Raw genomic sequence first — 27,234 nt, 5'->3', positions numbered from 1 at the left:
AATTTGTTTAATCCATTTAGAATAAGGCTGTAAGGTAACAAAATGTGGAAAAAGTCAAGGGGTCTGAATACTTTCCGAAAGCACTGTATTTGTAAAAAGCACTACACAAATAGAAATCGGTTGATCGATTGGTTGAGTAATTGATAGATTGACCAATTCATTGACTCTGGGCTCACCTGTTATCGGGTGATAGCGACCCCTCGGAGGACATTCCGTGATAGGGTGAGGGGGTGAGTCTGGTATCGGGGCGGAACTCCTTGTCATAAGCCATCATATTCCACTCCTGTCTGCGATTACGGGCCTTACGAACCTTCTTCACCTCCCTTCCCGGGTCCTCTACCTGTTTGTGCTGCTCCTGATGGAGTGATGGAGGGGAGGGAGGAAGAGAGGGAGGGAGAGGGAGGGAGGAAGGAGAGACAAACAAACAAATACAAAGGGCTTTATTTATTATGGATAGTATTCTCTTCACACAGGGACAAACAGAGAGAACAAGAGCCCTCCACCATTATCACACACCTTCAACCAGCAGAATTCACCCAGTCCCACTATAAGCCAAACTTTTAAGCAATGTTAAGCAAGATAAAACATAATCAACACAACATAAAACAGTCCTAAACATAGACGGATGGGTATAAGGGACCAGTTTGGTGGAGGGACAGAGACGGGAGGGTGACACGCAGACGGAGGGGTCTGGGAGGAGACAGGGACGTAGTGGTGGCGTCTTACGGAGCTGGGCGGAGACATGGACAGGGAACATAGGGAACAGGGACGTAGAAGACATTGAACACGCAAGGGACACCGGACAAGGGACAGGGAGACATAGCAGTGGAAGGGGAAGGGGAAACCCAGGGGACACCCAGAGGGCCTGGGAGGAGACAAGGACGGGGGACACGAGAACATAGCGGTGGATGTAGCGGTCTTACGGAGCTGGGTAGTGGGCTGCGAGGTGGAGCCTGTCTGCTGTGGGGTCTACCCTGGTCAGAGTGGGCCGGACAGCTGGTCTGGATGGGAGACGTGGAGATAGAGAGCTCTAACACATTAGATATACTGTGGTTATACAAATGGGAGAGAGTGAGAGTGGGGGAAGAGAGAGGGGGAGAGGAGGAGATAGTCTACTGGTGAAAGTCTGGAGGTTTAGACAGGTGATAACAGGTGATAACAGGGGTAGAGGGGCGATAGTGGGACTGGGGAGTAGAAGCAGAGTGAGGGAGAAGGAGGGACAGAAAGGAGGGATATAGATGTCCGAGAGAGAGGTTATAACTGAAGTTCTCTTTAGACAGCAAGAGGGGTTATGTTTCTAGGGGAATTGGACGTAGAAGGGGCGTGAGGGATGTGATTGAGTTCAAAACACACAGGGAGTGTGTACCAGAACACACACAGCCTGGATTATAACGCAGCAAAGCAAAGGGAATGTGAGATCAAAAGAAGCATGTGGAGATGCAAAGAACATAGCAGTGAAGCAGTAATGGATGATATTCTCTCTTTCCCCATCCAAGCAATACAGTATAGTAAAGTTCAGCACACCCTCACTGGAGTGCCTCTAGTTGACATGTTTGAACACAAGCACTGTCAGCAAGGAGACACAACGACCAGAGGCACAGAGTGAAAGAGGGGAAGGAAAGAGGGGAAGAGAGAGAAAGAGGCAGTGACAGATAGAGAAGGAAGAGATCAAGTACACATGCATCCGCATACTTGCACACACACACACACACACCTTCTGTCGTCTCTTTTCCTTCCTCTTGTCCTCTGTGGCCTGAAGCATCTTCTCTTTCCACAGCATGAAGAAGTAGGAGGGGTCTGTGTAGAACTTCAACGCATCCTTCTTATCATCCCTGGAGAGCGAGGGATGGAGAGAGCGAGAGAGAGAGAGAGAGGAGAAGGGAGGAAGAGGGAGAGAAATGGGTCAGGTGCATTGCATCTATTGCATTAGTCATTCACAGAGCATTGGGTCAGTGATGTGCCTTTCTCAGCATCAGACTGGGATTCACAGCAATTGTGAGGATGATCTTACCTGTACGTTTTCAGAGAGGTGGTGGTTTAATTGACCTACAGGCTAACTATAGGGGCTGAGTATACTGAGGTGCTGACCTATAGAGGCTGAGTATGTTGATAGGTGGAGGTTTGTCACAGCGATGGTACATCACTACCACAGGGTTGGGGACAGAGGTTTAACTAACCAATAGCAGATAAGTTGCCTAACGTCAAAATGAGGGGCGGGGTACAAAACAAATTAATCAGCCATTGGATCATCTCTAACCAATCAGAGTATCAAAGCAAATGATGTTAGGCCAGGCCGGCTCTGGCCCAACACATCGGTATCTGGGACCAATTGAAACGGTCGGAATGTGTTTGTATTCTACAAGACGTCAGGGAGGAAAGCAAATCCAGAATCATTGTGGAGAAGAAACGCTGGTGGGTGTGGTGTTTGGCCGGCTCGATGTGGATGGGTAGTCAGGCTAGGAGATAAGTATACTAAAAAGGTACTAACCTATAGGTACTGAGTATGTTGAGAGGTGGAGGTTTGTCACAGCGATGGTACATCTCTACCACAGGGTTGGGGACTGAGGTCCGTGAGACCACCTGTTGGTCCTGGATGGTACTGCTCTTAAACGCCTTACGCATGTTGATGTCCTGCAGAGAGACTGGAGAAGAGAGATAGACACTCACAAAACCATCAGCACGTTTATAGCATATATATAGTATATATATATTTATAAACTCAGCAAAAAAAGAAACGTCCTCTCACTGTCAACTGTGTTTATTTTCAGCAAACTTAACATGTGTAAATATTTGTATGAACATAACAAGATTCAACAACTGAGACATAAACTGAACAAGTTCCACAGACATGTGACTAACAGAAATTGAATAATGTGTCCCTGAACAAAGGGGGGGTCAAAATCAAAAGTAACAGTCAGTATCTGGTGTGGCCACCAGCTGCATTAAGTACTGCAGTGCATCTCCCCATCATGGACTGCACCAGATTTGCCAGTTCTTGCTGTGAGATGTTACACTCTTCCACCAAGGCACCTGCAAGTTCCCGGACATTTCTGGGGGGGAATGGCCCTAGCCCTCACCCTCCGATCCAACAGGTCCCAGACGTGGTCAATGGGATTGAGATCCGGCCTCTTCGCTGGCCATGGCAGAACACTGACATTCCTGTCTTGCAGGAAATCAGCCATACTGCTCGTTCTGTGCATGGTGGCATTGTCATGCTGGAGGGTCATGTCAGGATGAGGCTGCAGGAAGGGTACCACATGAGGGAGGAGGATGTCTTTCCTGTAACGCACAGCGTTGAGATTGCCTGCAATGACAACAAGCTCAGTCCGATGATGCTGTGACACACCGGCCCAGACCATGACGGACCCTCCACCTCCAAATTGATCCCGCTCCAGAGTACAGGCCTCGGTGTAACGCTCATTCCTTCGACAATAAACGTGAATCCGACCATCACCCCTGGTGAGACAAAACCGCGACTCGTCAGTGAAGAGCACTTTTTGCCAGTCCTGTCTGGTCCAGCGACGGTGGGTTTGTGCCCATAGGCGACGTTGTTGCCGATGATGTCTGGTGAGGACCTGCCTTACAACAGGCCTACAAGCCCTCAGTCCAGCCTCTCTCAGCCTATTGCGGACAGTCTGAGCACTGATGGAGGGATTGTGCGTTATTGGTGTAACTCGGGCAGTTGTTGTTGCCATCCTGTACCTGTCCCGCAGGTGTGATGTTCGGATGTACCGATCCTGTGCAGGTGTTGTTACACGTGGTCTGCCACTGCGAGGACGATCAGCTGTCCGTCCTGTCTCCCTGTAGCACTGTCTTAGGCGTCTCACAGTACGGACATTGTAATTTATTGCCCTGGCCACATCTGCAGTCCTCATGCCTCCTTGCAGCATGCCTAAGGCACGTTCACGCAGATAAGCAGGGACCCTGGGCATCTTTCTTTTGGTGTTTTTCAGAGTCAGTAGAAAGGCTTCTTTAGTGTCCTAAGTTTTCATAACTGTGACCTTAATTGCCTACCGTCTGTAAGCTGTTAGTATCTTAACGACCATTCCACAGGTGCATGTTCATTAATTGTTTATGGTTCATTGAACAAGCATGGGAAACAGTGTTTAAACCCTTTACAATGAAGATCTGTGAAGTCTTTTGGATTTTTACAAATTATCTTTGAAAGACAGGGTCCTGAAAAAGGGACATTTCTTTTTTTGCTGAGTTTATACTGAGGAGTGGTTTCCTAGACACAGGTTAAGCCTAGTCCTGGACTAAAAAGCTACTTCAATGGAGCATGCGCTTTAGTCCAGCACTTGGCTTAATCTGTGTCCTGGAAATCGATATTGATTGTATCAGCACAAAAACACACTGGTAACTGACATGGTAACTGAAAAGAGGGATAAAAAAATAATTCAGTGAACAATACATTACAACATATACAGTACAATATAGTGTAAGGTGCAACATATAGCAGCCACAGTAACAGCTGTGTTTAACCTTTAGTGTCAGTTTAGTGTGGCTTAATCACCCCTGGCATGACCCTACCCCTTTAATCCAACAAATCATGCGCAGGGAGGAATGCTCTCCATGGGCTACAGTGTGTGCTGGTGGCCTCCCAGCTCTGAAAGAATGGGTTATGGGGAACCATGTAGGGATCAGCAGTAAGATCACAGCAGATTAAGGGTTACATCTAGCATGTCCTAACATAATCCATATGTTCCTTTTATATCTCCAAGGTAAAGATGTGTTAGTAGCAGATTTTACATTGACACGGCTTTATCTGTTGGACTGGTACAATAGTCATATGTCTGTCAGGGTGTGTGTGTTACAGCACTATCTGGGAGATCCTGGATCGCTGCACAGTGGTGTGAAATCCCCACAGCGTTTAAGGGATTGACAAACATACACACTTACAGATACACTCCCTTACAAACATACTCTCTCTCTCGCAGACATGTGTTTGTGTGCAGTGGTGTAAAGTAACTAAGTAAAAATACTTTGAAGTAATACTTAAGTAGTTTTTTGGGGTATATGTACTTTACTATTTATATTTTTGACAACTTTCACTTTTACTCTACTACATTCCTAAAGGAAATATGTACTTTTTACTCCCATACATTTTCCCTGACACCCAAAAGTACTCCTTACATTTTGAATGCTCATGCAGGACAGCAACATTGTCCAATTCACACACTTACAGTGCCTTCAGAAAGTATTCACACCACTTGACTTTTTCCACATTTTATTGTGTTACAACCTGAATTTTAAATTGATTAATTAAATTGAGATTTTGTGTCACTGGCCTACACATGTCAGAGTGGAATTATGTTTTTAGAAAATATTTTCAAATTCATAAATAATTAAAAGCTGAAATGTCTTGAGTCAATAAGTATTGAACCCCTTTGTTATGGCAAGCCTAAATACGTTCTGGAGTAAAAATGTGCTTTAAAAGTCACATAATAAAATGCATTGACAATAATAGTGTTTAACATGATTTCTGAATGACTGCCTCATCTCTGTACCCCACACATACAATTATCTGTAAGGTCCCTCAGTCGAGCAGCGAATTTCAAACAGATTCAACCACAAAGACCAGTCGAGGTATACCAAAACTTTTTTGATATACTAAGAGGACCGTTATTAGCATGTTTTAACCACTCCTATGTAAATGGTAGATTATCTGACACTCAAGAAGAAGGTCTGATCTCATTATTACTGAAATGGGATACAAGTGGAAAATATGAAGATCCAGTCCATTAAAAAAATTGGAGGCCCCCTTACACTTCAGTGTTGTGATGCAGAAATTCTAGAAAGAAATGTATAGCGCATAGAATTAAAAAGGTATTGTCGGATATTATTCATTCTAATCAGACAGGTTTTTTACATGGAAGATACATTGGAGATAATATAAGGCAAGTATTGGAAACAATAGAACACTATGGAAAATATGGGAAACCAGGCCTGCTATTCATAGCAGACTTCGAAAAAGCATGTGATAAAGTACGACTGGGGTTTATATATAAATACCTGTAGCATTTCGATTTTGGAGAATCTCTTATAAAATGGGTCAAAATCATGTATAGTAACCCTAGGAAAGTTTTAAACTGTCAAGAGGAGTGAAACAAGGTTGTCCACTATCGGCATATCTATTTATTGTGGCCATTGAGATAGCTATATTAAAAGCTATTAAAATCAGATCCAATAATAATAATATCAGAGGATTAGAAATCCAAGGCTTAAAAACAAAGGTGTCATTGTACGCTGATGATTCATGTTTTCTTTTTAAATCCACAACTAGAATCCCTCCACAGCCTCATAGAGGATCTAGATACATTTTCTAACCTCTCTGCATTACAACCAAATTATGATAAATGTACTATATTACGTATTGGATCACAAGAAAATACAATTTTTACATTACCATGTAGTTTACCAATAAAATGGTCTGATGGTGATGTGGATATACTCAGAATACATATCCCAAAGGAAATAAATGATCTCACTTCAATACATTTGAATAGAAAGTTAGCAAAAATAGATAAGATCTTGCTACCATGGAAAGGTAAATACCTGTCAATTTGTGAAAAAATCACCCCGATTAACTCTTTAGTATTATCCCAGTTTACCTATTTGCTTATGGTCTTGCCTAAGCCTAGCGAACAGTTTTTTAAATTATATGAGTAAAAAATATTCAATTTTATTTGGAACGGCAAGCCAGACAAAATTAAAAGGGCCTATTTATATAATGAATATGAATTCAGAGGACAGACATTATTAAATATTAAAGCATTAGACCTATCACTAAAAGCTTCAGTCATACAAAAGTTACTTAAATCCGAACTGGTTCTCAAGCAAATTAGTAAGATTGTCTCACCCAATGTTCAAGAATGGCCTTTTTCCCTTTATTCAGATTACAACCACTCATTTTCAGTTATTTGAAAAGGAAATCATCTCCCAAATATCACTATTTCTAAAACAAGCCATAGAAAGTCGGTTGCAATTTCAATTTAATCCTCTAGAAACGACAGAACAAATAATGCAACAAATATTGTGGTTAAATTCAAATATACTAATTGACAAAAAACCTTTATTTTTTGACAGAATGTTTAAAAAGGTATAATCTTCGTAAATGATAACATCGGTAGGACTGGTGGAGTTGTCGCACATGCAGCTAACAAAAACATATGGAAATGTCTGCTCTACCCAAAATTACAACCAAATAATTGCAGCCTTACCGCAAAAATGAAAGAGGAAAGTGGAAGGGGGAGAAAGTAAGGAACTTGTCTGTCTGCCTTGCATTAAATAATATAATTGGTTAAGGAAAACTGTGATAAATAAAAAAGTATATCAGTTTCACTTCAGGACCAAAGGATTGACAGCCGTCCCATATAGATTGCAAAATAGTTGGGAAGAGATTTTTGACGTACCGATCCCATGGCATAGTGTTTATGAACTGATACGCAAAACGACTCCGGATTCAAAAATTTGAATCTTTCAATTTAAATTATTATATAAAATTCTTGCTACCAATAGAAGGTTATTTATATGGGGGATAAATCTTCCCAGCTCTGCAGATTTTGCTGTGAAGAGACAGAATCATTAGATCATTTGTTTTGGTTCTGTCCATTTGTAGCTTGTTTTTGGACACAGGTCCAGGATTGGCTAAAGGATTGCAATATTTACCTGGAGCTAACCTTGCAGATAGCATTACTGGGTGTTCTGAAAAGTCATAGTCAATCGATCAATAATATAATAATACTTTTAGCAAAATTTTTTATTTTTAATTCACAATCTGTAGAAGCAATGAGAATAGAAAGGTTCAGAACTTTTGTAAAACATCACAGTACGGTTGAAATATATATGGCAAATAGAAATCCTATATGGATGGTGTTAAGAGATAGATGGGAGGTGTTGAATGGAGTTGAAGGATGGGACTAATAACAAATAACAACAAATAATAACAAGATAACTAATTATGTAAGCATACTGTGTCCATAATAAGTATATAGGTTGTATGTTGGGAGCTTTTGGGAAAGAGCACAGTTAGAAAGATATGGCATATAGAAGCAAACCGGATGGACATCATGAAAATGATCGGAGAGGTTGAGAGTAGAAGAAGTTCAGGAGCAAAAACAAATAAAATAGAATTATTGTAAAATTGACTGTGTCCATAAGGTGTAGATAGTAAGTATAGGCTGGAAGTAGAGGCCTGGGCATTGTTGTTCACTAATTTACCCCAAGTAGGGAAAGGATGGCGGGGTTGAAAAGTAATAAAGGGAAATAAATATGTAAAAAACATGGGGGATTGGAAGTGATGCAGACAATTACATTGATGGAAGTTACAATCTACAGTGGGGAAAAAAAGTATTTAGTCAGCCTCCAATTGTGCATGTTCTCCCACTTAAAAAGATGAGAGAGGCCTGTAATTTTCATCATAGGTACACGTCAACTATGACAGACAAATTGAGGAAAAAAAATCCAGAAAATCACATTGTAGGATTTTTAATGAATTTATTTGGAAATTATGGTGGAAAATAAGTATTTGGTCACCTACAAACAAGCAAGATTTCTGGCTCTCACAGACCTGTAACTTCTTCTTTAAGAGGCTCCTCTCTCCTCCACTCGTTACCTGTATTAATGGCACCTGTTTGAACTTGTTATCAGTATAAAAGACACCTGTCCACAACCTCAAACAGTCACACTCCAAACTCCACTATGGCCAAGACCAAAGAGCTGTCAAAGGACACCAGAAACAAAATTGTAGACCTGCACCAGGCTGGGAAGACTGAATCTGCAATAGGTAAGCTGCTTGGTTTGAAGAAATCAACTGTGGGAGCAATTATTAGGAAATGGAATACATACAAAACCACTGATAATCTCCCTCGATCTGGGGCTCCACGCAAGATCGCACCCCGTGGGGTCAAAATGATCACAAGAACGGTGAGCCAAAATCCCAGAACCACACGGGGGGACCTAGTGAATGACCTGCAGAGAGCTGGGACCAAAGTAACAAAGCCTACCATCAGTAACACACTACGCCGCCGGGGACTCAAATCCTGCAGTGCCAGACATGTCCCCCTGCTTATGCCAGTACATGTCCAGGCCCGTCTGAAGTTTGCTAGAGTGCATTTGGATGATCCAGAAGAGGATTGGGAGAATGTCATATGGTCAGTTGAAACCAAAATAGAACTTTTTGGTAAAAACTCAACTCGTCGTGTTTGGAGGACAAAGAATGCTGAGTTGCATCCAAAGAACACCATACCTACTGTGAAGCATGGGGGTGGAAACATCATGCTTTGGGGCTGTTTTTCTGCAAAGGGACCAGGACGACTGATCCGTGTAAAGGAAAGAATGAATGGGGCCATGTATCGTGAGATTTTGAGTGAAAACCTCCTTCCATCAGCAAGGGCATTGAAGATGAAACGTGGCTGGGTCTTTCAGCATGATAATGATCCCAAACACACCGCCCGGGCAACGAAGGAGTGGCTTCGTAAGAAGCATTTCAAGGTCCTGGAGTGGCCTAGCCAGTCTCCAGATCTCAACCCCATAGAAAATCTTTGGAGGGAGTTGAAAGTCCGTGTTGCCCAGCGACAGCCCCAAAACATCACTGCTCTAGAGGAGATCTGCATGGAGGAATGGGCCAAAATACCAGCAACAGTGTGTGAAAACCTTGTGAAGACTTACAGAAAACGTTTGACCTGTGTCATTGCCAACAAAGGGTATATAACAAAGTATTGAGAAACTTTTGTTACTGACCAAATACTTATTTTCCACCATAATTTGCAAATAAATTCCTAAAAAATCCTACAATGTGATTTTCTGGAAAAAAAATTCTCATTTTGTCTGTCATAGTTGACGTGTACCTATGATGAAAATTACAGGCCTCTCTCATCTTTTTAAGTGGGAGAACTTGCACAATTGGTGGCTGACTAAATACTTTTTTCCCCCACTGTATCTGCAATATTAAGCTGATCTACCCACCCCAAAAAAAAAAAAAAAAAAAAAAAAATGATCAGGCAGGTTTTCCAATACCCCGCAAAGAAAGGCTCCTATTGGTAAATGGGTATAAAAAAGCAGACATTGACTATCCCTTTGAGCATGGGTAAGTTATTAATTACACTTTTGATGGTGAATCAATACACCCAGTCACTACAAAGATACAGGCATCCTTCCTAACTCAGTTGCCGGAGAGGAAGGAAACCGCTCAGGGATTTCCCCATGAGGCCAATCGTAACTTTAAAACGGTTACAGAGTTTAACAGCTGTGATAAGAGAAAACTGAGGATGGATCAACAACATTGTAGTTACTCCACAATACTAACACTAAATGACAGAGTAAAAAGAAGGAAGCCTGTGTAGAAAAAAATATATTCCAAAACATGCATTTGCAATAAGGCACTAAAGTAAAACTGCAAAAAATGTGGCAAAGAAATGAACTTTATATCCTGAATACAAAGTGTTATGTTTGGGGCAAATCCAACACAACACATCACTGAGTAACACTCTTCATATTTTCAAGCATGGTGGTGGCTGCATCATGTTATGGGTAAACTTGTCATCGGCAAGGACTAGGTTTTTTTTGTTGATAAAAATAAACGGAATAGAGCTAAGCACAAAACCTGTTTCAGTCTGCTTTCCAACAGACACTGGGAGACCTTTCAGCAGGACAATAACATAAAACACAAGGTGAAATATACACTGCAGTAGCAAAGACAACATTAAATGTTCCTGAGTGGCCTAGTTACAGTTTTGACTTAAATCAGCTTGATATATATATAGCAAGACTTGAAAATGGCTGTCTAGCAATGATCAACAACCAACTTGACAGAGTTTGAAGAATTTTAAAAAGAATAATCTGCAAATATTGTACAATCCAGGTGTGGAACGCTCTCAGAGATTTACACAGAAAGACTCACAGCTCTAATCGCTGCTAATGGTGATTCTAACATGCATTGACTCAGGGGTGTGAATACTTATGTAAATGAATTATTTCTGTATTTAATTTTCAATACTTTGCAAAAATGTCTAAAATCATGTTTTCACTTTGTCATTATAGGGTATTGTGTGTAGATGGGTGAGAAAAAAATAATATTTAATCAATTTTGAATTCAGGCTGTAACACCAAAATGTGGAATAAGTCAAGGGGTATGAATACTTTCTGAAGGCACTGTATAATATAACGCGTTGTCATCCCTACTGCTTCTGACCTTGCGGACTCACTAAACACAAATACCGGGGTTGTAAATGATGCCTGAGTGTTGGAATGTGACCCTGGCTGCATGTACATAAATAAAAAACAAGACAATTGTGGCGTCTGGTTTGGTTAATATAAGGAATTTGATGTATAGCATTTACTTTTTACATTTACTCAAGTATGACAATTGAGTACTTTTCCCACCACTGTACTTAAGTACATTCAAAACCAGATACTACCTCAAGTAGTATTTTACTGGGTGACTTTCACTTTTACTTGAGTCATTTTCTATTAAGGTATCTTAATTTTTACTGTGTGTGTGTGTGCGAGCCTGCACTGCAAAACCTAACAATGCATCTTACTAAATGAATTAAATATATGTTACTCAAATGTTACACACACAAAAAAAAGGTTAAACACAGTACAATTACAGCGATCATCATTATAATATAATATAATATGCCATTTAGCAGACGCTTTTATCCAAAGCGACTTACAGTCATGTGCGCATACATTGTTACGTATGGGTGGTCCCGGGGATCGAACCCACTACCCTGGCGTTACAAGTGCCATGCTCTACCAATTGAGCTACAAAGGACCGCTATTATAAAAAGTGATGTCCTGTAATTTGTGTGTGTGTGATGTCCAGCTGCATGTTGATAGTGTTTGAGACCATGTGAATTATGGAACCTTAGCTAATGTTACTTTAATCCAAAGCCCCTCTTCAAAGAGCCTGCCCTCTCTCTCTCTCTCTCTCTCTCTCTCTCTCTCTCTCTCTCTCTCTCTCTCTCTCTCTCTCTCTCTCTCTCTCTCTCTCTCTCTCTCTTCTTCCCTCCCCCTCTCTCTCAGCTTTTCCTGTCTCCTGTCTGCTCTCTCCTTGCCCCTCTGTCTTCCTCTCTCGTTTCCCCTCTCTCTCCATCTCTTGTCCTTTGTCTTTTTCTCTCACTATCTCTTTCTACCTCCCCACTCCTATGCCAGTCAGCTGATGAGGAAACTGAAAGAGAGTGGTGCATCTCATAAACTATTAATTACCCATCCTCCCTCCCTCCTCCTAGTCTGTCTCTCTCTTTGGAGGGGGGAGGACAAGGCGTGAGGGGATAGGGAGAGAAGGAGGATGAGAAAGTGAGAGGGAGGATGTAGACAATAAGGGAATGAAGGGAGGACAAGGGTTGTTGGGGAAGAGAGGAAATACAAGAAGGAGAGATGTAGTAGCTACCTCCTTTCATCCTTCTCTATGTTGTTGTTGCTACTTCAGAGCAGAGTGACTAAGCCATATCCTCACCGCTCACACTGTTCAAAGCTCACAGAAAGCAGACAGACTGAGCCTCTAGGGCCACAGAAGCAGTGTCTGAAATCCTCTTTTAAGCAGTGAGTGGCTTTTCATTCAGACACACTGACACCACCAAGTCTTCCAAATGGACGAATACTGAGTCTCTCTCACACTCACACTCACACACACACACACACACACACACACACACACACACACACACACACACACACACACACACACACACACACACACACACACACACACACAAACGCCAAAACTACACATCGAAGTATAATTGACCAAATTATGAAAGACAAGCATCGTAATTTCCAATTCCGTAAAGTGAAAAAAAGTATTGTTGTCTATCACCAATGACAAGCCACCGGGGTCTGACAACTTGGATGGAAAATTACTGAAGATAATACTGGACGATATCGCCACTCCTATTTGCCATATCTTCAATTTAAGCCAACTAGAAAGTGTGTGCCCTCAGGCCTAGAGGGAAGCAAAAGTAATTCTGCTACCTAAGAATAGTAAAGCCCCCTTTACTGGCTCAAATAGCCGACCAATCATCCTGTTACCAACTCTTAGTAAACTTTTGGAAAAATTGTGTTGGACCAGATACAATGCTATTTTACAGCAAACAAATTGACAGACTTTTAGCATGCTTATAGGGAAGGACATTCAACAAGTACAGCACTTATACAAACGACTGATGATTGGCTGAGAGAAATTGATGATACAAATATTGTGGGGGCTGTTTTGTTAGACTTCAGTGCAGCTTTTGACATTATCGATCATAGTCTGCTGCTGGAAAAACGTATGTGTTATGGCTTTACACCTCATGCTATATTGTGGATAAAGAGTTACCTGTCTAACAGAACACAGAGGGTGTTCTTTAATGGAAGTCTCTCCAACAAAATCCAGGTAGAATCAGGAATTCCCCAGGACAGCTGTCTAGGCCCTTTACTTTTTCAATCTTTACTAACGACATGCCACTGGCTTTGAGTAAAGCCAGTGTGTCTATGTATATGGATGACTCAACACTATACACGTCAGCTACCACAGCGACTGAAATGACTGCAACACTTAACAAAGAGCTGCAGTTAGTTTCAGAATCGGTGGCAAGGAATAAGTTAGTCCTAAATATTTCAAAAACTAAAAGCATTGTATTTGAGACAAATCATTCACTAAACCCTGAACATCAACTAAATCTTGTCATTAATAATGTGGAAATTGAGCAAGTTGAGGTGACTAAACTGCTTGGAGTAACCCTGGATTGTAAACTGTCAAGGTCAAAACATGCTGACACAACAGTAGCTAAGCCTTCTTAACAACACTATCATCAAGGCAGGTCCTACAGGCCCTAGCTTTGTCGCACCTGGACTACTGTTCAGTCTTGTGGTCAATTACAATTAGGTCAGAACAGGGCAGCACAGCTGGACTTTAAATGTACACAGAAAGTTAACAATAATATGCATGTCAATCTCTCATGGCTCAAAGTGGAGGAAAGACTGACTTTATCACTATTTGTTTTTGTAAGAAGTTTTGACAAGCTGAATGCACCGAGTCCAGAATAGACTATGGGAGGCGCACAGTACTACATAGAGACATGACTACATGGAACTCTATTCCACATCAGGTAACTGATGCAAGCAGTAGAATCAGATTTTTAAAAAACTGATAAAAATACACCTTATGGAACAGCAGGGACTGTGAAGAGACACACAAACAGGTACAGACACACGCATATGCACACAAACGCTAGCACATGCAATCTACACTCACATACATTGTAATATTGTTGTATGGTGGTATTATACATTTTGTATAATGGCCATTAATATGGAGTTGGTCCCCCCTTTGCTGCTATAACAGCCTCCACTCTTCTGGGAAAGCTTTCCACTAGATGTTGGAACATTGCTGTGGGGACTTGCTTCCATTCAGCCACAAGAGCATTAGTGAGGTCTGGCACTGATGTTGGGCGATTAGGCCTGGCTAGCAGTCGGCATTCCAATTCATCCCAAAGGTGTTCGATGGGGTTGAGGTCAGGGCTCTGTGCAGGCCAGTCAAGTTCTTCCACACCGATCTTGACAAACCATTTTTGTATGGACCTCGTTTTGTGCACAGGGGCATTGTCATGCTGAAACAGGAAAGGGCCTTCCCCAAACTCTTGCCACAAAGTTGGAAGCACAGAAATGTCTAGAATGTCATTGTTTGCTGTAGCGTTAAGATTTACCTTTAGTGGAACTAAGGGGCCTAGCCCGAACCATGAAAAACAGCCCCAGACCATTATACCTCCTCCACCAAACTTTACAGTTGGCACTACGCATTGGGGCAGGTAGCGTTCTCCTGGCATCCACCAAATCCAGATTCGTCCATTGTACTGCCAGATGGTGAAGCGTGATTCATCACTCCAGAGAACGCATTTCCACTGCTCCAGAGTCCAATGGCGGTGAGCTTTACACCACTCCAGCTTTACACCACTCCATTGCGCATGGTGATCTTAGGCTTGTGTGCGGCCATGGAAACCCATTTCATGAAGCTCCCGATGAACAGTTCTTGTGCTTCCAGAGGCAGTTTGGAACTCGGGTAGTGAGTGTTGCAACCGAGGACAGACGATTCTTACGTGCTTCAGCACTCGGCAGTCCCGTTCTGTGAGCTTGCGTGGCCTATCAATTCAAGGCTGAGCCGTTGTTGCTCCTAGATGTTTCCACTTCACAATAACAGCACTTACAGTTGACCGGGGCAGCTCTAGCAGGGCAGAAATTTGACGAACTGACTTGTTGGAAAGGTGGCATCCTATGACCGTGCCATGTTGAAAGCCACTGAGCTCTTCAGTACGGCCATTCTACTGCCAATGTTTGTCTATGGAGATTGCATGGCGGTGTGCTCGATTTTATACACCTGTCAGCAACGGGTGTGGCTGAAATAGCCGAATCCACTCATTTGAAGGGGTGTCCATATACTTTTGTATATATAGTGTATGTAGTGGTAAAATAATTGTATATGTACTGTTTTATATTTGGTTTTATGTGTGATGTAAGTGCCTTAATGTGCTTGGACCCCAGGAAGAGTAGCTGCTGCCTTGGCAGCAGCTAATGTGGATCCCTAATAAATACAAATACCTCCCTCCCATGTTACCCCATGTATCCTTGCAGACATCTGTCCCTTCGTCTGTCTTTACATCTGTCAGCGGGACTCAGACACACACGCATACACACAGAAACCACACACACATGCGCACACACACCCGCACACACACACACACACACACACACACACACACAGACAGACAAATATGAAAGCACAGCACGAGGCTCATCGATGAGCAAATCAGCCATTAAAGATATACTGAGGCTATTCTGAAGGAGGAAAGCTGCTGACACACACACGCACACAAACACCTGCCAAAACATTCAAGCAGACGAACCACAAAGCCAGAGTCAAAACCCAAATACACACACAGGCACAACAACCACAACTCAAAACACGCACCCATGCACGCATAAACAATCGTACCCACATGTGCGCACACACACTTTAAAAAGCACTCACCCCTATCCCTTGAGTCGAACACCTCTACAGGCTAGAAAAAGGTCAGCAGACACACAAACGAGCGTGGCTGGTTCGTTTGAAGGTCAGACAGTCGTGAGTTCATAACACACACACACACACACAGAGTGCTTAACCATCACATCCCTATGCGTTGCCAATACAGTGCTTCTCTATGTGGCTGAAGAGACAATGCATTCCTATGGGGACTGGATGGATGGATAGATGGGTGGAATGGGTGAGTAGGAGACAGGAGAGAAGAGGATCAGATGGGGAGAAAAAACTATAAGAGCGAAGAGGAGAATAAATACTATATGAAGAGGAAAGGGGTGAAATATGATATGAAAGAAAAAGGACAAAAGAGGGGGAGCCAGAGAGAAGAGGGGAAAACAGGGAATAGAAAGGTGGAGGACAGGTGTAGGAGAAAAGAGAGGAGGATATGATAGAGGCACAGTTATTATTAGTCGTGTAATACAGTGCTTCTCTCTCAGGTGATCAGCTCATGCCTCCTGAATCCAGTGTGTGTGTGTGTGTGTGTGTGTGTGTGTGTGTGTGTGTGTGTGTGTGTGTCGCGTGCTTGTGCGTGTCTGTGTTTGTGTTTCATCCCTCCTGAATCTCTGTAAGAAAAGCTGGGTCACTTCACTAATCCACTGCAGCTAAGGCACAGTACAGCTCACACCACTGTAGCAGCCCACATGAAAAAATACTATAGTATACTGTAGTATTACTATATTTATATACTATAGTATTCACTATAGTGTTTTTGGGAAAGCTTGGTGATGAGCTTGGCGGGCACTATGGTGCACTAGGTGTTCCTCTTATCCAGGTGGGCGAGGGCATTGTGTAGTATAGTATTCTACAGTATACTAAAAAATACTATAGTAAGCACTACACGATCGAGGGATACTACAGTGTGGAGTATAATATTCTACAGTATACTACAAAATTATGTAGTAAGCACTACATGATTGAGGAATACTACAGTGTGGGGTATAGTATTCTACAGTATACTACAGTTTACTACACAATAATATATAATTTTATACTAAGTACTTTAGTATTTTATATTAAACTGTAGTATTTTATATGTGGGATAGCACAGTACACACTCAATCTAGATCATATGGTGGATGCTAAGTGGGATCCTTGGGACAACCCTACCCTAAATCCTAACCCTGACCTTAACCATAACCCTTACTTAACCCTTACCTTAACCGTTTTAAATTAAATCAACTTCAATGGGGTGACGTCAGAGTTGGGTCGTCACAAGCATGCCATTTAGCATTTACCGATCATATGCACATTCCAAATTCCACCACAGACAGAGTGGCTTCATTCAATCACACCAGCACTGGGGAAAACCTCACTGCTGCAACACAGACAGCTGCATTCACTCAGTGAAGCGGGTGCAGGTGATATGTTGCTGCAGCTGCTGCTATGCTTTATCCCATGTACCAACATACTTTGTCAGGTGACAAAGTAAGATGAAAACACACCTTCTTCCACGGTGGAGTCTAGCTGGGTGACTTTGACAGCCAGTAGGTCTACTCTCTCCTGTAGGTTGTTCATTCTCATGTAGAAGCTGTTGGCTTCGTTGAACAGCTCTCCAAAGATGTCCTCCGCATGACGACCTGCAGATTGAAGAGACACATTAGTACACAGGATAACACAAACACACACACACACACACACACACACAACTTAATCAATGGGCAGGGATTCTCCATCGTCTCACTGCAGGGTGTTGTGCCCCCTGCAGAGCTACTGTCTGACATCTAGCAGAGAACAATACATTATAGTCTGCCTGCCCCACAGTGTGTGTGTGTGTACCTTGTCAAGGGACCCTGCATATCCCCAGTGGAAGATATAACAATATAAATTAAAACAACAGCACCTACTGTAACATTGCTGGGTGCTATGTCAGGTTATTGTTTAGATATAAGGACTTCTCATTGTTATAGCACTGATACATATAGACATATTGTACCACACATCAATAATGTAGTCTAACACAGAGTGAAGGTGGTTTCAAAGTGCACTTCAGTCATTGTCTCTAGGGTGGATAGGTGGTGGAGGTCTGAGTTGTCTTTTAGTCTAATGAAGCTTCTCTGTCAAAGGAATACCTTTAGACCACAATAACAAGGTGTACTTACTCCACTATGCAAGGGATTCTACACTAAAGAGTACACATTAGCAACCACTTGTGCAGAGGCTACTGGTATGACTAACTGCCACTCTGCCTAACAGCGTGTTTATTCCAATTTAATAAATACATAATATCTCCTTAGACACTAAGTCTTTAGATATTGCTGCTATCCCATAGAAGCCATAGGGCAAAGCTGGGGGAATGTAGAGCCACAAATACTGACAATTAGCATTAGCTTCAAGAGTCAGACTACTGGTAAGTGTCCATTATTATTATCTACAGGTGTCTGGGTCAGAAAGTCAAGTTAATCTATTCCCATCTCTACAGTAGAGAGTCACACTCTGAACCTCTATACCATACCTGATCAGCATACAGGATAACCCTATAGGAGATCAGGATAACACTAGGAGGCACAGACCAGACCAATAGGAGCACGGAACATGGCCTCACATGTTAAAACCATGCTGCTATCTGTCTCTCTCCTGCCCTTCACTGATGTGTTTATTTCACACACACACACAGTCACACACATAACCCCCCCCACCCCACCCACACACCTCTCTATCCTCCCCTACGCGCGCGCACACACACAACTTACTAAGGCTGCCAAGCTGTTTGATGATGGCAGCGAGGGTGCTGTTGGTAACACACTCCAGTTCACTGGTGACTCCATCGGGTACTGCACCTCGACACAGGTGTCTAGGCTCTATACTGCGCTTTACCAACGGCATGGTTTATCTATGGGGAGAGAGAAGTACAAGAAAGAGTGAGAAATGGACAGAGAGAGGGAGAGAGACACAGGTGTCTGTCCTCTATACTGCATTTTACCAATGGCATGGTGATTCACCTCGGGGAGAGAGATGGAGAGGGAGGTGTAAGGAGAGGTAGAGAAAAAGGAAGGAGGGAAGGAGGAAGAGAAGGAGGGAGAGAGAGAGAGAGAGAGAGAGAAAGCGAGACAGATAGAGGACAAGGTGAGAGGGAGGGAGGGAGGCATTTGGATTGACAGGATGACAAAAAAGGAAGGGTAGAAGGAGAGTTAGACATAAAGGAAGAAAGATAAGTAGGGAGGGTGAAAAGAAGCACAGGCAAAGGATAAATCAAAGTGAGCATCACAGAAGCCATGATATTGCAAGACACACAAACTAATCAACTCAATCAGACAGCCAGATCTGATATCTACTGTGATTAATTAATACAAACTTACCTCTAATCAGCCTCTAGGCCACAGAGATAACTATCCCCACTGACTTAGAGACAGTGATCTGATCTGTGATCAGTGTTAGTGTAACTGAACTGAGCTGAGTGACTGGCTCTGTTCACATTGTCGGGCCCCCGCGGCCCAGTTGCCTGTCAAGCTGCTTCGTGTCAGTGCGACTGGGATCCGTGCAGGGTCCAATGGGCCGGAATGGTTGGCACAGTGCTAACTGCCACAGCTTGTGCTGCTACTGCTGGGCTGTCATATCACTGGTGAGAGGACAGAATTTGGAGAGCCCCTGAATGTGTACCAAATGGCACCCTGTTCCCTATAGTGCACTACTTTTGACCAGATCCCTATGGACCCTGGTTGAAAGTAGTGCACTATAAAGGGAATAGTACGCCATTTGGAATGCAACTATCACATGATAGGGGGGCACAATGTCCTTGTGGAAAGAGACGGAAAAACTCTGCTGTGAAGAACTCTCTCTTCTCCCTTTCTTTCTCTGCCTCCCTCTCTCCAAATAAGCTACACATGAGATGGAACTGTAGCTCCTCTCTCTCTCTCTTCTGAGAGCTGTTCTGTATTTGGTCCATGGCCTCTTCTGCCCTGGGATTTTAACTGTGACGGTGTGTGATGTGTGTCAGACCAGTGTGTATGTGTGTGTGTGTGTATATGTGTGTGTGAGAAGATATCATGCCAGTTATCTATGTGATAGTAATTGTGACGGTGATTATCTTGGAAGTGTGTGAGAGTGTGTGGAATGGCTGACTTCCACAGCACTGACCGGAGAAAACACACAGAGACACATACTGCCTGCCAACTGAGATGGAAAAAGGGAACCAGGGCACAAATGAAACGTGATGATGAGCTCCCTTTATGTGTGTGTGTGCTGGTTGTTTGGTTTGTCCCAATTGAGCCGTGCCTGTCATCCTAACAGATAGAGAGAGGACAGACAGGTCACTAGCCCACTCCATCTTTCTTCCTCTCCCTCTCTTTTTCAACACAGTTGTAATCGAACCTGGCACTCTATTACACAGACCACTTCAATGTCCCGGACAATGTGTGTGTGTGTGTGTGTGTGTGTGTGTGTGTGTGTGTGTGTGTGTGTGTGTGTGTGTGTGTGTGTGAGTGAGTGAGTGAGAGTAGTGAGTTGTATAAGTACATCAGGTCTCAACAGTAAGCATGTCAGTAATCATTACGCTTTCCCTGTAAACAAAATATTCACACACTCCAGTCTTCCTCTCATCTCATCTCTCTGTCATCTCTCTCTCATCTCTCTCGCCCCATTAATAAACCAGTACAACTGAATAACCAACCAACCACCCCACTACCACCCCCACCCCAGGCACTTCTTATTGCCCTTGAGTGGGTATATCCCCATTCCCTAGAGGGTTGTAGCGTGTGTGTGTATGAGATCATCTTTACTCGAGCATGAGTAATGCCGCCGGTGTGTGTGTGTGTTGTAGTGGGAATTTGAATCAATAATGAGGAGCGACAGGGTCAATCACCAATCAGGATATTACTTTATTCAAAACGTATCAATAAGGCAATAAACGAGGCTGGTCGGCTCAACAGTCTTCACTGGCGGTGTCGAGGTCACTGCAGAAGAGTATCTCTCTCTCTCTCTCTCTCTCTCTCTCTCTCTCTCTCTCTCTCTCTCTCTCTCTCTCTCTCTCTCTCTCTCTCTCTCTCTCTCTCTCTCTCTCTCTCTCTCTCTCTCTCTCTCTCTCTCTCTCTCTCTCTCTCTCTCTCTCTCTCTCTCTCTCTCTCTCTCTCTCTCTCTCTCTCTCTCTCTCTCTCTCTCTCTCTCTCTCTCTCTCTCTCTCTCTCTCTCTCTCTCTCTCTCTCTCTCTCTCTCTCTCTCTCTCATACCCAGCCATCGCCTTTGTCTGGCGACGTCTTGAGACACGCAATGGAGATGTGTAGAGGCGGTGTCGAGGTCACTCAGAAGAGTATCTCTCTCTCTCTCTCTCTCTCTCTCTCTCTCTCTCTCTCTCTCTCTCTCTCTTCTCTCTCTCTCTCTCTCTCTCTCTCTCTCTCTCTCTCTCTCTCTCTCTCTCTCTCTCTCTCTCTCTCTCTCTCTCTCTCTCTCTCTCTCTCTCTCTCTCTCTCTCTCTCTCTCTCTCTCTCTCTCATACCCAGCCATCGCCTTTGTCTGGCGACGTCTTGAGACACGCAATGGAGATGTGTAGAGGCGGTGTCGAGGTCACTCAGAAGAGTCTCTCTCTCTCTCTCTCTCTCTCTCTCTCTCTCTCTCTCTCTCTCTCTCTCTCTCTCTCTCTCTCTCTCTCTCTCTCTCTCTCTCTCTCTCTCTCTCTCTCTCTCTCTCTCTCTCGCCTCTCCTCTGTCTCTTCTCTCTCTCTCTCCTGTTCTCCTCTCTCTCTCTCTCTCTTCTCTCTCTCTCTCTCTCTCTCTCTCTCTCTCTCTCTCTCTCTCTCTCTCTCTCTCTCTCTCTCTCTCTCTCTCTCTCTCTCTCTCTCTCTCTCTCTCTCTCTCTCTCTCTCTCTCTCTCTCTCTCTCTCTCTCTCTCTCTCTCTCTCTCTCTCTCTCTCATACCCAGCCATCGCCTTTGTCTGGCGACGTCTTGAGACACGCAATGGAGATGTCTCATGACGTCTTGAGACACCTTTGTTCTCAAGACACATTTTGAAGACATGTCTTGAGACACAGCCTGTGTCTCAAGCAGCCTGATCACTAGAAATAGACTTAGATTTCGGACGTTTGAAAAGGTCCTGAGAACGTCGATTAATGCCTTCCTCGACGCTCACAAAAAAAAAAAAACGATTGCCCAGTACTGGGCGCAAACTTGTGATGCTCAGAGCCAAAGCGTGCTGCTCAGACCACTGCGCTACAGCAGTTCACAATGCTCTAGCAAGCAGCAAGAATGTTGATGATACAAACCATAGCCCTGACCTTAACCACTCGGAATGAATACCTAAACTGTTAACCTTTGAGTTGTTTCTGTTTTAACGCTTGTAACCACGTGGAATTAATGCGTCAAAAATATACTTTCATCCATAATACGTCAAATTTTGAAGGGAAAGTATGAGTTCCCTTTCAGGCAGTCAACTTTGCTACAATATACTATGGGGAGTCACACCCTCGTGACTTCAGTTGAAGGATCTACAATCACGCCTGACACGGCCATTGAAATCCGTGCCTCGCTGGAAGCACCGGCTTCCACAGGTGATAAGCGTGAAGCTCGGATTCGCTCCTTTAATTATTCCGCTCTTCACCTCGGTGTGAACAGGAACGATTCATGCTACTAAAACAACCAATTGGAACAAGGGACTGTCTTACGTTGTACCAACTAAACTGTCTGATAGTGGTAGAGCATGCTCACCCGCTGGGCGTTGTGTGCTGAAGTTTCTAGGGTTTTCATAAGCTTCCTAATAATTTACATTTTAGTCATTTAGCAGACGCTCTTATACAGAGCGACTTACAGTTAGTGAGTGCATAAATTTTTTCATACTGGCTCCCCGTGGGAATCGAACCCACAACCCTGGCGTTGCAAGCGCCATGCTCTACCAACTGAGCTACATTAGTTATTCTTCAAATTGCTTGGCCTGGCTATAGCAATAAGTAACCAAAACGACAAAGGCGAGCAAGCCAGGGTCAGGTTCGACAACCATGCCCCAATGAATTAAAAGATACTCACGTTTGTTGTCTTGTATGTCTTGGCTCTGTGCATGCTCAGGCTGCCGTCACTCGAATCAGTTCATGTGGGAGACTAGCGGACCCCTGTTCCCCTACTAGTCCGTGGCGCAGGTTCTGTTGACAATCGTGTGGCATTCTTCAGGGGGCTTGGTGTTTCCGATAGTGACTTTCTCTCCCGGGGTTCTGACCTCGGCTGAGTCTGACGTGTAGATGGATTGGGTCTTTGGTCAGGTCGAATGTCTCCTGGCTCCTGTGCACTCTGTCGCCGGTTACGGGAGGCTCCTCGAAGAAGAGCGAACAGGTTCTGTGGGTATCCCCTGCCGCCTGTGTTTGCCTTTGTTAAGCACCGCTTGCCTCTCTTCCCAGAAGGGTCAGGGCCCCACCTCGGTGATCCGGTCCGATGTAGACTTTCCGAGACCAGGCTAGCTAACAAGCACTGCATAGTGTTCTAGCCAGGTTAGATAACTCGAAGAGGCAAGCTAGCTACTGCTAGCTATTCCAGCTTCCTAACAGTGGAATTGCTTAGGTAGCTCTCTTGTTTAGTATACGTAGCTAGCATTAAGTCGATTCGTTATTCTAAAATGGACCATGCTGCGGTCAAAGAGGCTAGCTAGCCTGGCTTAGACTAGAAGCCTCATCACGTCAGCTAGCATGCATAACTTTCGGCAAATGAAGATTACTAGCTTTCCCCCGGCGTGATGGCAATCACATTCCTATTTCCAATTCCTGGAGTTGGAGAGTGAAGGAAGCGGGTTTTGCGGGCACCTCCGATGAGGAAGTAGCCTCTGAGCATTGGGCTCGGGTAACCCCTGGAGCGAGGGGCCATAGCATTACTGTGACGTCAGTGGCCCCACATTTGGTTACAGCCAAACGGGGTGCTACGTCAGCCATTACCAGAGACCCCTGTGTCCATTAGGGGCCGGGCTTCTTCCAGGCTATTCAGTCTCACGGAAGCACAACTTAGTTTGGAAACTTGTCCATGTTTAAAGCCCCTCTGTTACCCCACGTTCCATGGTGTTCACGGGGTTCAAGGGGTATATCAATCTTATGGACCGGGCTTCAGGCAAACCTTGGCACATAAACACAGTTGCATCAACCCAAAGTTCCACTGTGTTCATGGGTATCAAAAGTGTTGCGTCTCCCACGTGGGTGCAATGAAAAGTGTCCCTTCTCCACATTCAGACACATGGTGGTCGAGAATGCTGGAAAGGGAAAAATAACAATTCTCTCCCAGTCCACAAGGTGGCGTCCCACCCCTTCAGATGGCACTTTATGGGAGGCTCGCTGTCTGCTCCAACCAATGGCGTGCATGCACAATGTTGCTCTGGATCATGCGAACAGTGACATCGGTGTACAGGTTACAATTTGCTGCGCGTCCCCCATGCTTCTGCGGCGTCATCACTTCAACTGTTCCTGAGGACTCAGTGCCCATTTTGAGGTAGGGAATATCCTCTTTACGCCCCGTTCTAGACTTGTGTCCTCAGCAAGCATCTCAGAGTTCGCATATCCAAAATGTTCACAATCCAACGGCTGTTACGGTTTGTGCGTCCCGGCGGTTGGTTCATCACCATCAACTTAAAGGATGCGTACTTTCATGTGCCCATGTACCCCAGTTACAGAAAGTTTCTGGGGGGCCAGGGGCTGAGGGTGTTGGCTGATAGCAGCAGAGTAATGGGAACAAGCAGTGTTACACACATTCAGGCTGGTGTCCCATTTTCAGTCTCTAGGTTTTACTGTAAACCAGAAAAAGAGCTGTCTAACCCCATTGCTGTATATTCCATTCCTGGGTCTCGAGGTAGGCTCATGCGTAAATTGCGCTTTTCTATCCCCGGAGAGGGTTTCTGGGTTCCAGCTCAACTTGGCCCAATTTCAGTTGGGGACCACAGTACGTTTTTGCATGTTCCTGCACCTACTGGGGATGATGGCATCTATGATAGTGGTCATTCCCCTGGGACTATTATTTATGCGGCTGTTCCAGCGCTGTGTGCTAGCCACACGCTTGGATTCATCTCGCCACCGAAACCGGTCATTCAGGTGTCCCCGACATGCCTTTGAGCACTGGCCAAGTGGAGGGGTCCCTGGCTACTGTCGCAAGGGGTACTCATGGGCCAGGTGTTGTTCCACAATATGGTGTCACAGAGTGCCTGGCATATCAATTACCTGGAACTTCTGACAATGTACATGGCGCTCAGGTGCCTCCTCCTGCGTTTGTCGGGCCGGCATGTGCTGGTCAGATCCGACAACATGACGATGGTGGCATACATCAACAAGCAGGGGGGGACACGGTCGCTCCCCCTCCTCACCTTGGCTCACTTCCTGTTGCTGTGAAGCAGTGCGCATTTGCTCTCACTTTGGGCGATGCATGTTCCCGGTTGGACTGTTGCAAGGTATACCGGTACCAATAATATCACAGTACCAAAACATCATGATACTTATGATACCAACATTTTAGAGTAACGTTTCATATGATACTACCAACTTTTCCGGCCCCACCGATCTAAAGAACCCCCTGGCGCCTGTTATAAAAATATAAAAAAAGTGTATAAAGTCTGTTTTTGATATATTCACGTAAATTTTTTAAGCAACAGGAACTAGTCTCTTGTATGCACCGGTCCAATAATGTAATTAAATATAATTTAGCTGTGATGGTGAGCGGGGATGGAGACCCTGATCAGTCTTCTGTTGTTACATTGGCGCAGAGCAAGCAAAGTTGATACATTGTATATAAATTAATCCCTGGTATAACCAAGAGCACAGGCCAGTCTGAGTAGGCTTTTCAAGTTCGCTGTCATGCAGCAGTGCCAGACAGGAAAAACAGCTTCGCGACAGGCATGCTTGCAGCATTATAGCATAGAAAACGGCATGTCTCTAGCTCAAAAAAATAATCATAAAAAAGGCTATAATCAGAGCAATCTTTTTTTCTTCCTGCGAGATTTCACGCGCATTTGATACAATTTCACAAACCACGTTGGGGGCCGTTTTAAACTAATCCCGACCCGCTAATTATTGGTTTGATAACAAACAACGTTGTTCAGTCATGTTACCTAGCTAGCTAACAACCTAGTAACTTGACAGTAGGTCTAGGCATATTTGGTTAGCACAGGAAGAAAAGAAAAGGGTCTGCTACACATGAGATGTGTTTCAAAGGTAGCATTCATATACAGTGCCTCCAGAAAGTATTCATACCTATTGTCTAATTCCACATTTTGTTGTGTTAGAGCATGAATTCAAAATGGAGTAAATATATATTTTTTCTCACCTATCTACACACAATACCCCATAATGACAAAGTGAAAACATGTTAAAAAATGTTTTTGCAAATGTATTTCTAATAAAATATTGAAATGTTTAATTTACACAAGTATTCACAACCCTGAGTCAATAGATGTTAGAATCACCCTTGGCAGTGATTACAGCTGTGAGTCTTTCTGGGTAAGTCTCTAAGAGCTTTGCACACCTGGATCGTACAATATTTGCCATTATTATTTTCTAAATTATTCAAGCTCTGTCAAAATGGTTGTTGACCATTGATAGACAACCATTTTCAAGTCTTGCCATAGATTTTCAAGCAGATTTAAGTCAAAACTTTAAATCGGCCACTCAGGAACATTTACTGTCTTCTTGGTAAGCAACTCCAGTGTATATTTGGCCATGTGTTTTAGGTTATTATCCTGCTGAATGGTGAATTCATCTCCCGGTGTCTGGTGGAAAGCAGACTGAACCAGGTTTTCCTCTAGGATTTTGACTGTGCTTAGCGCCATTCTGTTTCTTTTTTATCCTGAAAAACTCCCCAGTCCTTATCAATTACAAGCATACCCATAACATAATGCAGCCACCACTATGCTTGAAAATATGGAGAGCGGTACTCAGTAATGTGTTGTATTGGATTTACCCCAAACATAACACTTTGTATTCAGGACAAAAAGTTAATTGCTTTGCCACATTTTTTGCATTATTACTTTAGTGCCTTGTTACAAACAGGATGCATGTTTGGGAATATTTGTATTCTGTACAGGCTTCCTTCTTTTCACTCTGTCAATTAGGGTTAGTATTGTGGAGTAACTACAATGTTGTTGATCCATCCTCAGTCTTCCCCTATCACAGCCATTAAACTATGTAAATGTTTTCTCTCACCATTGACCTCATGGTGAAATCCATGAGTGGTTTCTTTCCTCTCCGGCAACTGAGTTAGGAAGGACGCCTGTATCTTTGTAGTGACTGGGTGTA

The 27,234-nt window shown here is 43.7% G+C and overlaps 1 protein-coding gene across 1 annotated transcript in view; it reads right to left on the bottom strand.

The window, feature by feature from the left end:
* Nucleotides 1-27,234, bottom strand: part of zgc:109889 (uncharacterized protein LOC553542 homolog) — a 60,479-nt gene that overhangs the window by 9,409 nt on the left and 23,836 nt on the right. The window contains exons 2-7 of the mRNA XM_041882608.2: nt 18,751-18,890; nt 17,503-17,637; nt 2,489-2,642; nt 1,715-1,832; nt 924-1,001; nt 177-355 (exon numbers count right to left, since the gene is read on the bottom strand). Of these exons, the coding sequence (XP_041738542.2) occupies nt 177-355; nt 924-1,001; nt 1,715-1,832; nt 2,489-2,642; nt 17,503-17,637; nt 18,751-18,883 (797 nt within the window). The 5' untranslated portion in view covers nt 18,884-18,890. The remainder of the gene's footprint in view (nt 1-176; nt 356-923; nt 1,002-1,714; nt 1,833-2,488; nt 2,643-17,502; nt 17,638-18,750; nt 18,891-27,234) is intronic.

This window comes from Coregonus clupeaformis, chromosome 8 (assembly GCF_020615455.1).
Source record: "Coregonus clupeaformis isolate EN_2021a chromosome 8, ASM2061545v1, whole genome shotgun sequence".
In the NCBI taxonomy this organism is placed as follows: domain Eukaryota; kingdom Metazoa; phylum Chordata; class Actinopteri; order Salmoniformes; family Salmonidae; genus Coregonus; species Coregonus clupeaformis.
The sequence above is the reverse complement of the archived record's forward strand: the minus strand, read 5'-3'. Positions and strand labels throughout refer to the sequence as shown.